General features: G+C 41.5%; 1 protein-coding gene across 6 annotated transcripts in view; it reads right to left on the bottom strand.

Annotated features, from left to right (window-relative positions):
• LRRC8B (leucine rich repeat containing 8 VRAC subunit B) overlaps window positions 1-20200 on the bottom strand; it is a 90460-nt gene that overhangs the window by 5429 nt on the left and 64831 nt on the right. Inside the window, exons 9-10 of one of the 6 annotated variants that reach the window (XR_006206275.1) lie at window positions 7291-7383; window positions 4798-4893 (exon numbers count right to left, since the gene is read on the bottom strand). Coding sequence is in view for 4 of the 6 variants with exons in the window: in XM_042952711.1 (XP_042808645.1) it covers window positions 15220-15305 (86 nt within the window). In the remaining 2 variants the exon portion in view is untranslated. The other 5 variants (XR_006206274.1, XM_042952711.1, XM_042952713.1 and 2 more) reach the window with 5 other exon arrangements.

Below are 20200 nucleotides of genomic sequence, written 5' to 3'. Positions count from 1 at the left end.
AATCTACAGGTTGTAAGGTTCGTGATGTTTAATGTTTTCATTCCCCAAGAGCACACTGTGAAAAGGTTGCTCAACTAAAGTGTTGTTATTTTTAATAGAAGCAATTAGGCCCTTACCACGGTGAAGTATATTGTCTTTTGTCAACTGTGGATCAAAGAAACAGAGGCTATGAGTATTGGGTGTCCTGTTACAAGAACAGATTCCTATTGAGCTTATGCAAATACATACCTTGTCATGACAAATAAGAATATTTAACAAGAGTTTTTGAACTCTTTTTCTCTGGGAGAAAAAGATAAATGTTTTAACCTTTGTTGTAAAGACAATGTACCAAATTGTGGTAAGTTACAGATAGCTGAAAGGAGAGGGGAAAGGGGGGTCCTTTAAACCTGGAAAACAAAACATCAAGAAATCAGTTTTTATTAGAGTTTTAGGAATTTTATATACTTTCTACAACATTTATGATATCTATTTATACAAATACAACATAAAGAAGGCTTTGTATTTCTTTTTATTTGACATGTAATTGGGCATATCAAATAATCCTAATTAATGTAATATTTTTCATTTTATAAGGAGAGGGAACAGATCTTTTGAAAAATTTCAGACCCTCTAGAATTGTCAGTTACTTTTAGGTCAAAAAGACTTTATTTAGAATGCGATTTGGGGAAGTTTGTCAGAAAGGTTTTGAACATTTGACCAAATAGGATCATAAGATTATTGTAAAGCAATATATATTTTTTAATTTTTTAATGTTTTATTTATTTTTGAGACAGAGAGAAACAGAGCATGAGCAGGGGAGAGGCAGAGAGAGAGGGAGACACAGAATCCGAAGCAGGCTCCAGGCCCTGAGCTGTCATGTCAGCACAGAACCCAACGCAGGGCTCAAACTTACAAACTGTGAGATCATGACCTGAGCCAAAGTCGGATGCTTAACCGACTGAGCCACCCGGGCACCCCTATTGTAAAGCAATCTTTAAGTATTTTTTTGACCAAAGTGACAATAAAAGATTTCAAAGGCAAATACAAAGGATTGCATAGTTGGAAGCAAAACTTGACTCTCTTAATACCAGAAAACTTGGTTTACTTGAATAATCAAAGATCTGGTGAAGACAAAACATAGAATCTTTGTTTTGTAGATATATTACACGAAAGGTAAAGAAAGGTCTTTGTTCATAATTTTTTATTAAGGGCAGTTATTATTCCCATAATTTAAGGAAATGTTATCCTTTTTACAGAGAAAAATTGAATTCTAATGTAGCAGTGTATTTTTGATATTAACATTTTCCCTTTTTAAAATTTAAATAAATCCATTCAAATCTTAGCTTGACTATAAAATTTCCTTTTGAATATTCCTTTCTATAAGCCTTCTACAACTTTTTAGATGTATTTAGGTTTTGTCTTATTGTTTTCCTTTTTTATTTTGAAACAATCATTTTACTTTAGGACACAGTTACTTTCTTTTTTAAAATCTTTTTGGCAGTTTCAACTTTGTTAGTTTAAGTGGTTTTTTGTTTGTTTTTGTTTTGTTTTGAGAGAGTGATCTAGAGTGTGTGTGATGGGAGAGAGGGACAGAGGGAGAGAAAGAGAAAGAGAGAATCCTAATCTTAATCCTAATCTTCCATGCTGAGGTGGAGCCTGAGGTGGGGCTTGATCCCATGACCTGAGCTGAAATTAAGTCAGACTGTCAACCGACTGAGCCACCCAGGCGCCCCTCAAGTGTTTTTTTTTTTTTTTTATTTCCAAAACTTATAAAGTTTATCTAGAAAAGAAATGATATAAGGCAGTTGTTAACAGAGTAATTGCAGACTTACTCTTAGAGGATGGTGTAATTCCTTATGCATTGCGTTAAATGAATATAAATTCCTTCTATACAGTATCATGAAAGTAATGAGAGGCCTGAGCAAATTGAAACTTAAAAGCTTAAGTTACGGGAAACTGAAACCTAACCAAGCTTAACCAGCTTGTTCCACTTCTGTACAATTGCTTGGCGCGCCCATGTATTCCTGATCAATCATTTTTGTCTGGCACATCCGTATATTCCTGATCAACCATTGTTACTTGGCACATCCGTGTACTCCTGATCAATCATTGTTGCCTGGCACATCCGTGTATTCCTGATCAATCATGTGATACCCGTACCCCCGGTTGTGGTCTGACCTAAAGGCAGGAACCAATCGAATACTGTTAAGTGTCCAACTTTAAACACCAACCAATCGCAGCTCTGTAACTGTGGAAAATTCCTGATTTCCCCATGACTTGTTTGTACCTGTCTATAAAAGGGGTGTAAAAACCTCTCTCAGGACCTCTCGGCGTCACCGGCAACGAGGGCGCAGAGGTCCAGGTTCAAACCTGCAATAAATGACCCTTGCTGCTTAGCTTTGACTCTGGACTCTGGTGGTTCGTTTTTGGGGGTCTCTTAGACTCTGGGCGTTTCAGTAAACCATACACTTCTAGGGAAATTACAGTGTGAGAGTTATTTGTCAGCAGACTCATCCTGCCTTTGCTCCGCTAGAATGGGAATGATAAAACAGGCAAGGACAATAGGAGCCCCATATCATTGCTGAGGAGGGTTGTTCTGAATTAGGCAGAAGAAAGATTAGAAAGGTAGGACAACTCCCTAAACTGATGGCAGAGCTGTATTTATAAGGGAAACCACCACCAGAATTCCCAGCCTTGCAAGTAGTTGTAAGAAATGGGGGAAGTTTATTAATTTTTTTAAATGTTTTTATTTTTGAGACAGAGAGAGACAGAGCATGAGCAGGAGAGGGGCAGAGAGGGAGACACAGAATCTGAAGTAGGCCCCAGGCTCCAAGCTGTAAGCACATAGCCTGACACGGGGCTCAAACTCTCAGACTGTGAGATCATGACCTGAGCTGAAGTCGGACGCTTAACCCACTGAGCCACCCAGGCACCCTGGGGGAAGTTCTTTTAAACAGATTGCTGCCTGGCTGAAAATTTGAAAAGACAAGGCAACAAAGTATAAACCCATCAAAGAGTGATTACAGCTTGGTCTTGAGGAGTTACCACTATATCTATAGGATAGAAAGGTGGTTGTTTTGATATTGGCCTTTTCACCTGGCCACATAGACCTTCTGTTGCTCAATTTACCGGGATATTAAGAGCAGTGGCTTTTAAACATGTTGGATCATTTCACAGTAGGAAATATAGTGTATATTAGGTCCCAGTACATACACTTATAACACCACGAAAGTGACTAAAATAAGAGTTTAATAAATAGACACATATTTTCTATTTTCAGTCTACCCCATGCATGCATTTTTTCATTTTATGAAATTATTCTTTCTCATAATATTTTAAAATTTAAATTAAAAAGCCAAAAGCAGATCAACTCATGTTTAGCATTTGATGTTTATCTTATTTGGAAAGATGATTTAGAAAGCCAATGAATATCCATTATTTAGTTTAACTTAATATAAACTTTGATCTTATTTATAATTATTTAAATTACTTGTCTTTAGTCATTATACTTGGATTAGCTATTACACAGCTAATCATCATTTTAAGTTATTTGTTTTTTTCGCTGTTGACAAATTGTGCATGATAGAGATAAATGAGCTTATTTGATTAGTAAATCCAGGTAAAAAAAAAGTTGTTTATCTCATTATATTTAACACCGATAATTCTGAAGACAGGATTAAACCAAGAAACTTGAATTAGCTTTTGTTTAGCAAAGGTTATTTTAGATTATATGAACTTGAAAAAAAATTGCATTAGTTTTTTTTATACTTCTGAGAAATTTAAGAATACTTAATTTATAAGCACTTGACTTTTCTCAAGCCAATTAAATAGAGATCTTTTACAAACTAATTCTGGCAATACCAACCAGAGGTAGAACAATATCACACATCTCTAACATATACATATAAGCAAACAGAGGCAAAGACCTTATGCTTCTTATTTTTTTGTTTTGTTTTGAATTTTAGCCATGTCTCAGGTATGAAACTCAAAAAGAATAGTTGGATCCAAATTATGGTTTTGGCAGATGGACAAAAAACGTTAGAGTTATTGGCATAGATGGCCCAAGTCTTTTACTAAAGACTTTTGTATTATTTGTATGTTATAAGGATCCTTATAGAACTGTTTTTGAAGCCATTTGTGTCTTTTAGAAGCTTCTGTACATCAATCAAGGAGCACATTCTATTGTCTCTCAGAAGTTTGGATTCCTCTCTTCTAAGGGTCCCTTTAAGGTGAATTTATCTAAGTTAAAGTTTCCCCAGCATGGCTTTCACTTACAAGCATATGAATACGTTGGTAGAAATCAGAATAACCAGGATTATAAATCTGAATGACCAAATTGTTATTATTTATTTTTTTAGCCAACTCTAGAGGGTCTTCAAGGGTATTAGGCAATTCTTTAGTAATAGCTCACAATTTAGCTGTAGTCCAAGGGTGATAAGAAACAGAGGGAATTCCTGATCCCCCTTCATTAGGTTTTATCTCAAAGTGTGCTTGAATGATTGGAGGATTCAGGGGCGGGCTTCAAGCTTGTTATAGGCGAGAAGCTCAGCTAAATTGGGGTATATGGGTGGGGGGTGGGGGAAAGAAGGCAGAGAAGTAGTAGTGACAGAGGTTGGTTCAGAAGCTCCAGAGAGCTTTTCTAGTTTGGATAGCCTCTGAGAAAGGTCAACCAACGAGGGAGATTCAGAGCCGGGGGGGGGGGGGGGGGGGGGGGGGGGGGGGGGGGGGGGGGGGGGGAGGGGGAGGGGGGAGGGGGTGCTCACCACAGGCACTCGGGCTGTGGGGAGACAACAGAGCACAGAGGGTTCAAGCAGGTACCTTGCTGGTCCAACATCAGCACAGGAGGTGAGACGCTATTACCTCAGATCCCACTTCTTCAGACACCAGAAATGCCAACCAAGAAAAGAAGCTGAGCTACAATAAAAACAAAAGCATTTATTTGGGGTTCAGAATTACAATTCAGGGGAACACAGATTTGGGCAGCAACCCAAATAGTGCCTCCCTCACCCCCCTCCCCACCTCCGCCAAAGATTTAAAAGACAAAAAGGAATGCCTGCATATATTGTTTAGAAAAATTTTTGATTGACAAAATAAAAAAAAATTTTTTTGATTGGTGTTGGTGGCATAAAACCAATCTTGGCTGAATATACCTAGTCACTAAGGCTATCACCAAGCAAAGTCTCTTACGTAGGAAGTTGCAGGTGTTCAGGCTAAGTCTTTGGAATATTTGCACTTTGGCCCAGTTCAAAAATTCAGGGTTTTACCAGGTGAAAACATGCATATGGCCCATCTCCTTAATGACCTTCTGGCTTAATTTAAAAACCCCTTGACATAACTGACCCCATTTCATTTCATCGTTCACATGATTCATGTGATCTTCTGTGAATATCCAGACTTATACACACACACACACACACACACACGCTTTCAAATACTCAATTAGCACATATATTCAATAGGAGTATATTGTTTTTTTTTTGTTTGTTTGTTTGTTTTAATTTTTTTTTAACGTTTATTTATTTTTGAGACAGAGAGAGACAGAGCATGAACAGGGGAGGAGCAGAGAGAGAGGGAGACACAGAATCTGAAACAGGCTCCAGGCTCTGAGCTGTCAGCACAGAGCCCGATGCGGGGCTCGAACTCACGGACCGTGAGATCATGACCTGAGCCGAAGTCAGACGCTTAACCGACCGAGCCACCCAGGCGCCCCTGGAGTATATTGTTTTAACTGAGATACTCCAAAGTCATAGCATTTATAAAGACTTGGGGCAGGAGTTTTAATTTAGAAGTTAGAAGTGTTCCCCCAGGACAGTCTTTTGCAGGCTCACCATAGCTATTGGCGCTATTAGCAATTGCCTTACCAAAGGTCCCAGGGAAATGTCAATTAAGGAGTGAGAAGTGGGTGAGAAGAGAGTTCAGAGAAAGGAAGGGGAAACTGATGACCTATCCAGTGTCAGATATGACTCTAAGAATTTTCAGGGTACTGTTTTATTTAATTTTCCCAACCACCTGGGGAGATGATTATTATTCTTTCCCATTTTGCAGATGAGAAAACTGAGATGTAGAAAACTGAGTGACTTGTCCAAAGTAAAACAGCTAGAAAGTTTTGGAGGCAAGATTCAAACTCAAGTCTGGCTGATTTCAAAGTCCCAAGCCCAATGACTTCCACCCTACTGGAAAGACAAAGGCGAGCAGGTACCCAGGAGGGTGGAGAGTGGCTGAACTGCCAGTTGTTTTAAATGCTCTAGGAAGGGTGGGAGGTGAAATCTGAAACAAACAAACAAACAAACAAAACCCCACAAAAAATGAACAATTACAACCTCAAAACCAAACCCAATAGCAGAAACCACAGACGACAACCCTTCTCTGTCTCAGCACCTCTTCAGACATGTGGGCTCTTTACCAGGCCACATTTTAAATGTTCACAGGGGTGAGGTCTAAGACAAACATACAGAGATGGTGACATTTTGTTGGGAAAGTAGACCTTCTACTTTTACGCCTTAGTCCATCCCCAGAATCCTCACTTTTGTGACTAAGTGGAAGTCAGTTGTAATCACTTAAGCATACAACTAAGATTTCTGTAAATCAAAATTCCTGAGAAAACAAAACAAAACAAAACTAGATATGTTCTTCGGTTCTGGTAGTGTTATTGTCACAATCAGTTTGGGCTGCTTTAACAGAATACCATAGACTGAGTGGCTTAAACAATACACATTTCTCACAGTTCGAGAGGCTGGCAGCCCAAGATCAAGGTATCACCGATTTGGTTCTTGGTGAGGGCTCTCTTCCTGGCTTATAGACAGCCGACTTCTTGCCATCACAAGACACACAGAGAGAGCACTCTGGACTCTTCCTCTCATTCTGTTTCAAGTTTTTATTTATTTAAGTAATCTCTACATCCAACGTAGGACTTGAACTCACAACCCCGACATCAAGGGTCACAGACTCCTCCAACTGAGTCAGTCAGGCGCCCCTCTTCCTCTTCCTATAAGGACACTGATCCCATCATGGGGGCTCCACCCTCGTGACCTCACCTAATGACCTTGCAGGTCCCCACCTCCTAATACCATCACATTGGAGGTTAGAGTTTCCACATTTGCACTGGGGGTGGGGGCACAAACATTCAGTTCATGATACTAACAATAACAAATAAGTCCATACACACAGAGTTCAGCAGCTGGCCAAGTACATGCACATAAATCACTTCATTTGCACCTCATGATTGTTACAGGTGAGTTACCTAGTCTCCCTGTTTTACAGATGAGGAAGCTGAGTTGAGAAAGATTCAGTGATTTCCCCAAGGTCACACACCTAGTAAGTGGTAGCAGTGGAGTGCAAATTCAGGGCTTCTCATTTCAAATCCCGTGTTCTTTCAGCTGCAGCAGGAACCAGGCCATTCCGCCCCTGGTATGAACAACAGTGGTAACAAAGCAGAAACAAGAACTGATGTTTATTTCGAGCCAGTCTCTTTGAAAACATTATCTCCTAGGGTAGGTATTATTACTTTCTCTATTTTACATCCCTGAAAAAACTTACAATTGTCAGGTTTAAGCCTTTTCCAGATCATACAGCTACTATGTGGCAGAACAAGTATTTGAACTGCGTCTGGCTGAATCTAGAGATTATGTTCTTAAACCTTCTGCTCTTTGAAATGCTCTCTAGAAAAACTCTTTCCCATTTTGCAGATGAGAAATGCTCTTTGGAAAATGCTCTTTGGTATGTAAGATGAAAATCTTCTGTCAGACATACTTATTGAGATCTTAGTAGAAATGGATTTCTTGTCCTTTTAGAAGCACTAGCATCCTACAATGTACTCTATTGAAAGCCCTATTTTCTAGGCACTGCAGATGGAGGACAGATGTTTCTTTATGCTCTGAAAGGTCCACTCTATGTAGCTGACCATAATGAGATTGTATCTTGTTCTGCATGTTTCCGAAAAATGGCATTGGACAGATTATTCCAAATGAAAGCCCAATCAAAGGAGTTACTGCATAGATTTGAGGAAAATAACAGGATGTTATTCAGTGGTGTGGGTGGGAACTTTTCATGTCAGAGGTCATTCTGAACCACACACACATTTTGAGATGTGTTCTACCCTCAGATTCAGCCTGAAGTCCGAGCACTACACATATGTCTGGTTGAGATCGATGTGTGTGTGTGTCGGGGGGAGGGTCACAGGTTTGGGGACTGCTGCTGGACTTGATTTCAGTATGATACAGAATTACAGGTAGAATGAAGTCCCTAAGGCCATGGAGAGGGAGTGGAAACTTGGACTTAGGTATGACTATTCAGATAAAGATACTCTCTGTCAGTTACGTTGTTGCCTGGGTATATTTTAAAGGCCTATTTGGGAAGAATAGTTAGACCCCTAAGATAATATTTCACAGGCTTGTTGTATTATGGGATCATGATTGCAGCCCACAAGAAGGTTTTTAGGGCCAATACACCAATACGCTTGCATTTTGGCCAAGCTGATTTCCAGGCGAGAAAGTCCGTTGGATTCTATGGAGAATCATAGCAGACTGAAATTGGCCTTACAATCACCTAGCTCAATGTCTTTCATTTTATTGAGGAGGAAACCAAAGTGGACCCAGAGAGGGTTAGTTACATTCTGGAGTCTAACTTAACACAGCTGAGAGAGCATTCCCCAAAGTCCTGATGGACAAAAGTTCAAGGTAGTGGTTGCAGATTTGGTTGTGTTTTTGCATAGCATCTAAGAGCACAAACTCTGTGAAGTCAGATGTGCTGAAGCCGATTCCTTTGCTTACTAGCTCTGTGTGCTTTGGTAAGACATCTAACTTCCTTGAGCCTTAGTTTTCCCATCTGTAGAATGGGCACAAGATGTTCATGCTTTAATTTCACCATACCTATTATACCTTCAGGTAATGTACCCACAGTTCTACTCCCTCCTGCTATTTCTTTGCCCTCAAGCCTTGAATGATTCCTCTTCATTTTCATGGTCTGTCCACAAAGGTTCCCCCTTGTAGTTTCTGGCACATACACTTGCTGTTAGGCATTCTGGCTGACCCAGTGGCCCCATGACATAGTCTGCCAATGTCTGGCTTTCTGCCTTTTACTCATTCTCCCTCTGCAACATGCCGGGCACTCTGCTGGTTGAAAGGGCATAAAAAAATGAACAAGATGTGGTTTTGGTCATCAGTTTAGTGAGGAGGAAATCTATAAATAAGCTTCACTACATAGTTATTAAGAATAAAAACACCTAACTCTAACTTTGGAGAAGGAAGGTGGTCAGGGAAGGTGTTGGAGACAAAATGATACTTCATCTTAGTCTTAAAGCATGAATGGAGGTTTGACCAATACACAGATAGATGATAGGTAGAGAGATGATACATAATATTCCATATTTCTATGGAAGGAAGGAACTTCCGACTGAAAGAACAGCATGGACAAAGACATGGAAGTTTAGAAAGGCCTGGCAAAGAGGACTGCCATGCAGTTCCATATGGTGGGCTTGCTGGAATGCATGTGGGAAGTCCAGCACTGCCCAGAGGATTTGGATGCTGGCCAAAAAGCCACAAAAAAACATTGGGGTCAGGTCACATCACTGCTTTGTTAAGTCCCACAGGGCCCAAAAGGGCAAGAACATTAACATTTGCACTGAGTCACATGTAAATGACAGTGTTTGCTGTACTGAGGCTGGGGGCACCCTTCTATGCTGCGTGAGAGTGAAAAGTCAACATGGTTACATTTCTGTGACTGACATTCTGGCCATGTGGCATTGGATTTCATTTTTTCAAGATTCTTCTATTTAGTTACAAGAGATAGGCCTTTTCCTTTAAATCACACTGCCTGGCTATGGGAGGGCAGGTAAGGATGTGACTGTGGTACGAAGGAGACTGCCCTGCTCTCAGCAGCGCCCTGAGTGGTGATGGGTAAGTCTTGTTACCAATGGACAACCCTGCATGCCATCCTTTGCACTGTGACTTGGCTACCTGATTGCCTCCAGGGAGATGTAGGTGCTGCCCAAGGGCCTGGCCTGTTTTTTCAGCCATTCTTGGCTGTCCCTCCTCTTCATATGAGGCCAGAAAAAAGAGGGAGGAAATAAAGGGCCCCAGTGCTCCTGGTGGGCCTGGTTCTCCTTTTTCTGGTCCAGCATACTTTTCTCATTTGGAAGAGAACATCGCCTTCACATGGCAGCCAGTTGGATGGGAAGATACTAATGGAAAATCTCAAAGCTGGGAGCTGAGACTTCCAGTGGATGTGGATGCTGTCCACACCAGTTTTACAATCGAGTCAGGCACACGGACATTAAACAAATAGTAGTTACCAAAGTGACGGATACTTCAAAGTAGAGTGCCAGTTGCCATGAGAACGCACGACAGGGGAACCTGAACGGGGACCTGGTCAGGGAGGTACTACACTGAGGAAGTGACCGTTTACCCCAAGAACTGGATGAACAGGAGTTAACTAGGCAAAGCAAGAAAGGAAGAAACTTCTAGGCAAAGAGAAATACATATGCAAGACTGAGGTGGGAAAGGGCAAGTTTTAAAAGATTTTCTACCACATTTGGAGGAAAAGTCATTAGAGCTAACCAGTAGTGAGCACCACCAGGGTCAGACAAGATGCTAAGCATTTTATACAACCTCATGGAATCCTCCTAAAACCGTATTGCCACGAGGGTGGGGCCCTGTTTTTCTCATCCCCGTCATCTCACTGTATCCTCAATACCTAAGGCAGCAGCTGGTTAGAAGCAAACACTTAATATCTGTAGGATAGAATGTAAATTTTATAGAAGAGGAAACTGAGGCTCAGAGAGATAAGGCTATTCAAGTGTTACGGTAGAGATGAGACTCCAATCCCACCTGAAGGGTGGAGCTGAGTGCCTTCCCAGCGGCTGGCACACAGTCTGGCTCTGTGTAGGGCAAAGATCTTGCTTTCTCTTCTTCTAGACACAAGAGAGCCCGAGTGTAGGGCTGGGCACCAGGGCACAGAGGAGGTGCACAGCACACAGCTCCAGGGCAGCTCACCATGTGTCAGGTGAGCCTGAAGGGCATACAGTCTGCCATGGCAGCTGGCACCCAGTTCGATTTGTACCCTAAGTGCAGGGAGAAGCGGACATGTCTCAGTCCACCTAAGACTGGGGTGTGTGTCTCTCCCACTGGAAGCCTGTTTGCCGCTCAGACACTTAGACCCAGAGCCCCAAGCAACAGAAACCTGAGAACTGAAAACGTGGAGGCATCCATCAGCCCCAAGTCAAACTCTGGGCTCAATGTCAGCGGTGATGGATCAGCTTCAGATTTCAAGCTTTGGTGTTAAAGCCCAAGAGGGTCAAGAACCTCACGGGTCACCTTTTTACCTGCACAACCTCAGGACATTTCTCATATTGGGATCTGTAACCTGAGCACGATGAAGGCCCTCATGGGAATGTCCCATCTGCCCTGACCTAGATAGTTCCTCTTCATCATACACCCAGCTCTCCTGATGTGGAGGCATGGCAGAACAGCCCTGGAAAATAATCCCATCCTCCTCCACTTGCTATTATGCTGTAGGTTCTTTGGTGAGAAAAAGTCATAAAACTGAGTCGTTTCAAAAGCTCAAAAATAAATGTATGATGTGCTCGAACTCTTAAGAAAATTACTTAACATCAGCCCACTCACTGAGCATTTTATGTAGATGAGAATATTAGAATTGCAGGCGCCCTAGAGAACACCTCAGTTCACCCTCCCATTAGGCTCAGTTAGGCCAGGCCCTTGAGCATGCTGACATATGCAGATCATGCTGGAAATGACATGGCAAGGGTAGATGCTGAATTCCAGAAGTCACAAGGACCCCATACTCTCTCCCCTGATGAGCTGGCCTCTAGCATCCTGAGCACCACTAAATTCCCTGAGTCACGGCTCCCCCTGCAAGAGATGCATGTTAATTTCCTGCAGGCCTTCTAGTCACGGGCTTAGCCAGGGCCTTTGCTGCTTATCCAAGGCAGCACCCAAGCCATCTGGCTCATTTCCAGCCTTGCAAAAAAATTCTCTATGGGCACTCTTTTCTAAGCTGGAGGAATTAGACTCACCACCAGAAGAAAAAGGGAAGAGGGCCAATTTCTTTCATCTTCTAGAAGAATAGAAAAACAACGAATGCGATTGCACAAAGTTATTTGGTAAGTCATGTTCCCTTCCTCAGCAGAGCTCCGTGGTGGGTGGGGCACAGGCAGCATCCAAGAGCTGCAGTCCCACTGTGTGAATGGAGACAGCTGATCCGGGTGACTCACAGTGGGCCTGATGTGCCACTTGCCTTAAAAGGCAGGCATTTTGAAGAAGCAAATGCCAAGGAAATCTGTGCTTCAAGGAGTGGGTTCTTCGCTTGGGTTCAGGCTTTTTCCATGCTTAGCAGCGCATTCAGCCAAAAGGCAAAGCCAGGGAGGGACACACCATCAGCTTGGGGTGAGGAACACAGCTTTTTATCTGGATCATGGCACGAATTCAGTAAGGGCAGCAGAACCCGCTCCTCCAAATGTCTAAATCAGCAGAATGAATTTAGAACGAATTTAGCCTGAACTGTGATTTGTAGTCTTTTTGCAAGTCTAAAATGCCTGCCAGCATTTCCCTATCATAAATCAGGACTCTCAGGGAGCTAAACTGCAGTTCTGTAGTAAAACCCAAACTCGCTTCGAGCCTCATCTGTACCTCAAAACGAAAACCAAAATGTTAACAACTCTTTTTTTTCTTTTTTTTAACAAGATGAGGGTCTTTATCCAACATCTCCCACAGGATTCAAAATTCAGAATGGTACCATAGTTTAGGTTAGGACATTTAAATAAAAACTGCATTTTCAAAAAAACCCATCAAGTTTAAAAATACATTAGCCCTTTGGATGAAATTTTGTATTTACACCAAAGGGTGTTTAAAACTGTGTTTGTGCATATGTGTGTGTCTGTGTGCAGATTATCTTTTTCCCAGAATATTCAGAGTCTGCACATCATAAAGGGCAGAAAACCGTATGAGATGCCGAATTCCTCAGCTGTCCTCACAACCCCATCACTTACTTGCCATAGGACCTTCACAGTGTGCATGATACAAGAAGTGGAGATTTAGTGCCACAGAGTCCCCAGTTCAAAACCTGGCTCTGCCACCAACCATACAGCCTCATGTATGACAAATAAGTTGTTTGACTTGCCTGGACCGATTTCTTTTTCTATAAATGGAGATAATGCCTGTCTTAATATGTTTTAAGCCTTAAAGTTTACGAAGTCTCCGGCAGACGCTCAATAATGGTAACGCTTGAGGATGTCTCTTTCAGAGCCTCGTTTTCTTATAAGTGAAATGGGGACAGGAGCCTAAAGTGCTTTGCGTCCAGTAATGCACTGTGCACAGGAGGGATTGTTCTTGAGACGTAAGATGCAGCTGAAATGAATGCGGCTCGTTAGGGAATGCACAGGACTGGGGTTAGGGAGGAGGCCTGCATGCTAATCTTGGCACTTCTACTCTTGGGTTAAATATAGATTAGCTGTGCTTCTGAGAGCCAGCCGGCGCGAGTGCAGAGAGTATTCAACAGGGGGACATGCAGATAGGTGCCAGCTCCCTCTGACGGTGGGTCTGTGATCTTGAAAAAGCCAGTTAGGCTTTCCTCTACAGAAAAGTCTACATGGTTCCTTCCGATTGGAAAGTTCTAAAATTCTAGGATTGCATTGGGGAATGAGGGAGCAAATAAAATGGACAGGAAGTGACTCACTGGCTCAGGAGAGGACAAACTAGGACAGATATGGAGCAGGAGGAGGTACTGGGCTAAAAGCAATGGGAAGAGACCAGTGAGCTCTGAAAACCGGAGTCCTCTGTGAGTCTTCAAACTCCAAGGTGGGGGAGAGGGGAGGAAGGGCTGAGGTTAAGTATTCTTTACCTCCACCTCTGTAGAAATAGGCTTTGCAGACCTGTGAGTTGAATAGGATTCCTCTTCTGAACAGTCATGAGACCTTGGCAAATGTTACACTTTTCAAGTTGGTTTTCTCATCTGTAAAATAGGAATAGCACACCAAAAGGTTGTTGGCTGGATTGAGCCGGTGCACATGAACAAGCTTGTAGAGCACCTGGCGTGTGGCAGGTGTTCAGTGACATTACTGTTGCATTCCATTATGCTATTCCCCCTTCGGTGATGGGCACAAGCTGAAGGATCTGGGACAAATGATTAGATTTTTATCTTTTCTCAATTTGAAATCATGAATGAGGCTCCTGATGGATCATTCTGCCCAGGTATCACAAACCCGGTAAGTTTTCCTCAAGCCTCTTCGAGCAGACTGAATCAATTCTCCTTCACTTGGCTACTTCTTCAGCCTTTCCCTTTTCACAGATCAATTGCTGGATACTGGCTCTGTTATGACAAGGGTTACAGAACTGTTCTCTTCCCTCCATAATGATCTAAGTAGTTTCTCTGGGAAGCACTACTGAGACACTAAGACAAGGATGGGAATTCCAGTCCAGTTCAGGCAAAGACTAGAAGGAGGCTCCCCTCACAGGGGTGGCATTCGGTCTTCCTGGGGTTTAAATATTTGCCTGGGGCACTAATTTACATGGACCGCCAAATGTCACTGAAAGAATTAGGGGACCAGTCAACTCAGGTTTCTATTTGTAATTCTTTAGGTTCACCAGCCTAAGGGATGTAAATTGGTCCTACTGCCATTCAGTATATTGAAGAAGTCTCTTATTTGGAATTTGAAATTGTGACAAGAAACCCCATTCTAGGAAGGAAGCATCTTGATAAGTGAAAGGGATTTATTTTGGTGAGTACAAGCTAAAATGTCATCCTTAGTATGACTTAATACTCTCAAAGATGGGATTTAGTAACGGGTGAGGATATGAACTTGGGAGGACGTAATTAGGAAAATGCTAAATAGCACAAGCAGAGAGGGGTGGGGAGGGAGAGGACGGGGGCCAGGAGAGGGGATATTTCTGTACTTCCAAGGGAACAAAGAGGTGAGCCCCAGTGGCTGGCTGGTCTGCTCCCGAGTCCCGGGAGAAGAGACTCAGAGCAGCAATGCTATGAGCAGAGAGCTCTCATTTGCCCGATAGCTCCTGCCCCCAGCTGTCTCTAGCTCATTCTTGGGAGTTTTGTTTTGGGAGAAACGAATAATTAGACAGTTGAACCAAAAGTTCATGATTTTTACTAATAGGAGACCAAGTCCCCTATCTCTACCAAATGCATATTAAATAAATACTCAAAGCATATTTTTAAAGCGGGTGCCAAATTCTTACCTGCCCAGGGCACCCACATGTCTGGTCCTGGTGCCGGGTGCTACATGAGGCTTTCTGAGAACATCTCATTTGAAATGGAGTTACTGAGCTTCAATGGGGGCCATGGAATTCTCAAGATCTTGGGAGCTGCATTTGATCAAGGCAAGGCAAGGAGAAATGGAGTAACAGGGGAGGAAGTAGATGCTGGTCAACTTCTATTTGAAGTTATTTGATTTATTCTCATCTCAGCGGCAGAGGGAGGCAGAGAGTAAAAAATGGTGTGGGTCAAGCCCTACACAAACAAACAAGAGGCATGTGTAAAAAGGCATACAAAATTTAAGGTATTTATTATGAGAAAGAATTTGAAAAGCTTCTGAGTAGCACACAGGCAGTTCTCTAGAATCATTGGTATTTAGGAGGGAAGACTCATAATTCTAGTCTAGAGGATGATGAGACCACACAGGATGAAAAGAGGTTTGTTATTTAAAAAAGACTACGTATTTTTTAAAAATGACTTTTTTCTGATCCTCCTTTGGCTTACAGATCTGTTTTCTTCTGTAAACATGGGGCTTGAATTCAAGGTGCAACGCTGTGCCTTTGGAGAAACCGCTTTTCTCTAGACCTCAGAGAGGAGAGGGACTGAGTCTGCAGCTCTCAGGAGAAGGGGAGAGAGCCCACAAAGGCATGGGTGGGCGCAGCCTCTCCCGTGCCATCAGGCCTTCACTGCATTCTGGAAAAACCACTCTGTAGTGTGGAAGGGAATGCCAGAGAATGTGAAGCCACACTTAAGCATGCTTGGGGGGCCTGGTCAGTGCCCAGTAGGCTGTCAGCACAGGACCCCAGCGTCCCAGGGCTCCTAGAAGTCCCTGAATGCCTGCTGACGCCTTACATCACACACTGGCTTCCTCTCCTCCGTGTCTCTCCCATTCCTCAAGCGCTTCCAGGTGGGTGAATGCCTCCCTTGAAGTACTTCATTTCCAGGGAAAAATGTGGCCATCTGGTTTCAGCAGTCATTTTCCTTCATAATCTGGTTCAGTATATGTCGAGTTCTGTCTTCCAGCAGAGGAAAGACTTTTATCAGGCATCTAATGTGTTCCTGAAAGTGTGTGCATAGGGTGGGTGGGCCGGGGGCGGCAGGTAGGAGTTTGAGAGAAAGAGAGACAGAAAGTCTTGTATCCAAAAGGTCAAACTATCATGTGCTTATTTTACCCAAGAATTCCATTTTTCCTCTTTTACTAAACCTCAAAATTTCACCTCGCAGTTCTCTACTTTTTATTTTTCTGGTCCACTGTTCAGTGTTAGTACTAAACTAACAGTAAATGGAGAGATGAGAGCTGAGAGGGGGAGACCTGGATTGCTTTGTGAGCATGGGTCCCCAAGGATGAGCACCATTGGAAAGAGGGACCTATTTAGGATTGTGACAGATTTCACCCCTCCCTGCCTCCTGCCCCAACATATTATATTCTAGAATCAATCTGGCTCTTTTCAGGGGCTGGTTATTTTGTGAGCGTTGTAGCATATTTTGAAAACTCCTACTCTTGTTAGGAGATTCACACATAAATCTAAAATCCATCATCTGGCGAACAATATAACAGTACAGCTGCACAGGGACAAATTAGTACAGTGAACTTCTTCCAACATTTAATCTGTTTTTATTTGCCATTTGTTATAAAAACGGAATCTTTATTTTACACAAAAGCTACTTTAAAACAGGAAAGTTTACCAAAAACCACTGAATCTCAGGCAAAGGGATTCACCACCAAAATGCAGATTTACTACATGGTAAACCTGAGGGCCAAAAACATTCAACTCACAACATGATCTTATATTTTCTAATAATTCATTACCAGAAGCAAAACCCGAGCATGTACGTGTTTGAGAAAATACGTGACAAAGATAAAATAATAAATGCTAGCTTTCACCGTGAAGCTAACCTAAGCAAATGTTTCCACCCGAGATTGGCCCGTTATTTCAGAGTGAAACATTTGAAGAGCTTTAAAAATATTTCAAACATAAATATTTAGGCTTATACACAACACATATGCACAAACATATCCATTCGAATTCTATGCCCCTTTGTATTTTTTTAAATTGCACCATCTCTGTTAGAGATAATATATAACATGCAGGAGACATTCATAATTGTTTTTCTCAGCAGTGGGGTATTCTACAAGTCAAATGCAAAGCTGAAATATGAATGAAGGTCAACTGGAAGCCATCTCAACTCAGTACGTTAACTCATATATTCTGCATTAATGCTTTAGTGTTGATGAAATTGTTCATATATATATATATATATATATATATATATATATATATAAAACGTTGAAGAGAACGTAGTCCATTACCAAAGGTACTGAGGAGATAGTTCCCAGTGGATGTAGAAGTGATGGATCAGGAACAAGAGGAAACCAATTAAATAGGACTGCAGGTTTTCACTGCTTTCACATTCGACTGAACGTAAGATATAATTATATCCAGGGCATTTCCAACAGTCATTAGTTTATCCCATTTCATGTATATAATGTCTTCATAATTCAAGTGAGGATACAAAATAGCTCCTCCCCCTCCCACTGGCCTTCCTCTTGTTTCCAGAAAGAAATAAACACAGATTTTGATGCAATATACAGTTCTGGGAAACCAAGTGGACTTACAGTTATATTCTCATGCTTTTGGTAGGCATGAGAGATCATTGATTGAATCAGCTCTAAATACTGCAGGGATGGGTAAAGTGGGGCTTCTATATTAGGCATCATTATAGGCCTTGGCTTCCCCCCAAATAAATACACGCTCAAGTATGACTCCAAGTTCTGTAGCACAAATATATTCTGTTATGTGCAAGTGCTGACCAAATTTAAGGAGGTGAGTGAGTGGAGAAGGACAACAACATACCTATGCAGTTAGGACAATACGAAGAGAAAATGTAAAGATGGAAGGAGGGTTTTATTGGAAATACAAGGAAATAAAGCTATAAATCCACAGAACAACTGTTTGATTATTTTAATGGTTTCTGAACCCGTCAGTATGCAATATTTTAAACATACAAAATTTACATCATGAAACACATGAAGAACAGAAACAAATTATTGTCACTCTCAAACAATAAAATTATGCAGATAACTCACTGCAGCTTACCATAGCACAGTGGTAAGCTTACCACACAAACTGGAGCTACGCCACAGTGCTGAGAGCCTACGGATCTCTACTTACCCTGTTTAACACAAACATTTGTTAAGGGACAGTGAAATACGGTGACATCCCGGGAGAAAAATTAAGACTGAGGATGAAGAATGAAAACACACATCTATGTGCCACACAGACATATCCTTATGTAGGTTAGGAAAAGAACACTATACCTCACCAGGAGTGCTAAAAACTGCTCTGGTGTGTGTGTCCCTATGTGTGCACAAGCTTAGCTATGTGCGTCTGGGTAGGTCTGTAAATAAAATGAACCTATGCCATTGCTAGCATAAGCCATTGACTTTGTTCTGAATAACATCCACATTGACTTTTTGGAACATGCACTGTGCATTCTTGGAAGTCAAATGCCAACTAAAGTCTCATAATGGGACAAACTGCATTTTCCTCATTGAAAAGCCTCTGAAATGAATTTGAACACTTGCAAAATGAACACCTGTTCCAACAGTGCAGTAAAGGTGACACCAAACACCACGTCCTCATGTGTCAAGTGGTGGCCTCCCAGTTCATTCCATCAGTGCTGTGTGAATTGAAAAGCTACCTCAACACTGGTACGTAGGATTAAACAGAAATCTAAAAACTATGGCATCAAACAACAAAGCGTGCACCAGTAACTGTACCCCAGTGTTTGGAAAGCAGCTTACAATATTGATCATTGACCCTGATAGTAATGTGCTTCCAGAAATTGAAAGAAGCGATGAGGAAGATTTAGTCAATGACTTTTGCAGGAGAAGTTATATGTAGTTTGTGAGAGTGATAGCCAATCTGAAATTTGCTTTGAAAACTCTTCTTTTTGGAGGAGGGTGGGATTTTTCATATTATGGCTAATTATATGGCCAAAACCATTTAGACACCTCTTTGTGTATCATATTCACAGCCAAAACTTAAGACAAATTCTATCCAACTTTGGAATTAGTACGCCTGACAATTTGAGTGTGAAACATTAAAATGGCCATTAACTTACGTTAAAAAAAAGAAAACAAAAAACCCTAGATACAGTCAGAATCTGTTTTCTAAAGTCCTAGATGAAAGAAAGTTTCGTCAGTTAGGCCTGGGTCCCTGAGAACTTGAATGTTCTGACTAAAGGCAAGTTTTGGTAGGAATTAACATTTTTACACTGCTCTGTCTCGTTCAGAATAAAAATAACCTTTTAGGCAGCTTCTGGCGTTAATAGATTTATATAATATTATTCAAATTACATTTGATGCAGACAATTCTTTTTTCTGAGCTGCAGTTCAGGGCTGTGTGGCGGGTGAGGGGGGCTGCAGATTTTGCTACAATTTCAAGACTCATCTTCATCTTCCTGGAACAGGCAAAGCAAGACACAACATACCATACATCACAGTTCCATGTTTACAGTACTCTTTATCCATAGTGTTTTCCAGTTTTGTCTGGGTGCAGTTAGTAGGTTACTTCATCATTAACACCCCAAATGAGACAGGCATCATCATGCCTAGACCCGCTGGAGAAAAACACAGTAAAACTGTACATTTTCCCAAAAATGAGTCACTTGATTTTATTCATTTTACAATATGCATGATAATAAAAGGCTAAACACAAAGCTCTTTATAAAAAAAAGAGCAAAATGTATTCCAGGAAAGTCAGACAAAGGCATGAGATGAATTTCAGTTAAATGGATCTACTTTGTGAGCTCTGAGAGTTCTTCTTAAATACTGAATAGAGGCCGAGTGTTTTACATTATAATCATATCTAGAGATCATGCAGCTGGAGAAGAAAAGTATTTTGCTTTAAGTCTTAATTTCTCCAAGTGTTTTGAAGTCAGTTTTAAGGAGTCAAATCTGTACCTCTCCCCTCCATCACAGTTTTTGAAGTAATTAAGAATT

This window comes from Panthera leo, chromosome C1 (genome assembly GCF_018350215.1).
Source record: "Panthera leo isolate Ple1 chromosome C1, P.leo_Ple1_pat1.1, whole genome shotgun sequence".
Classification (NCBI taxonomy): domain Eukaryota; kingdom Metazoa; phylum Chordata; class Mammalia; order Carnivora; family Felidae; genus Panthera; species Panthera leo.
Note: the sequence above shows the minus strand (reverse complement) of the source record. Positions and strands in the feature narration are given on the sequence as shown.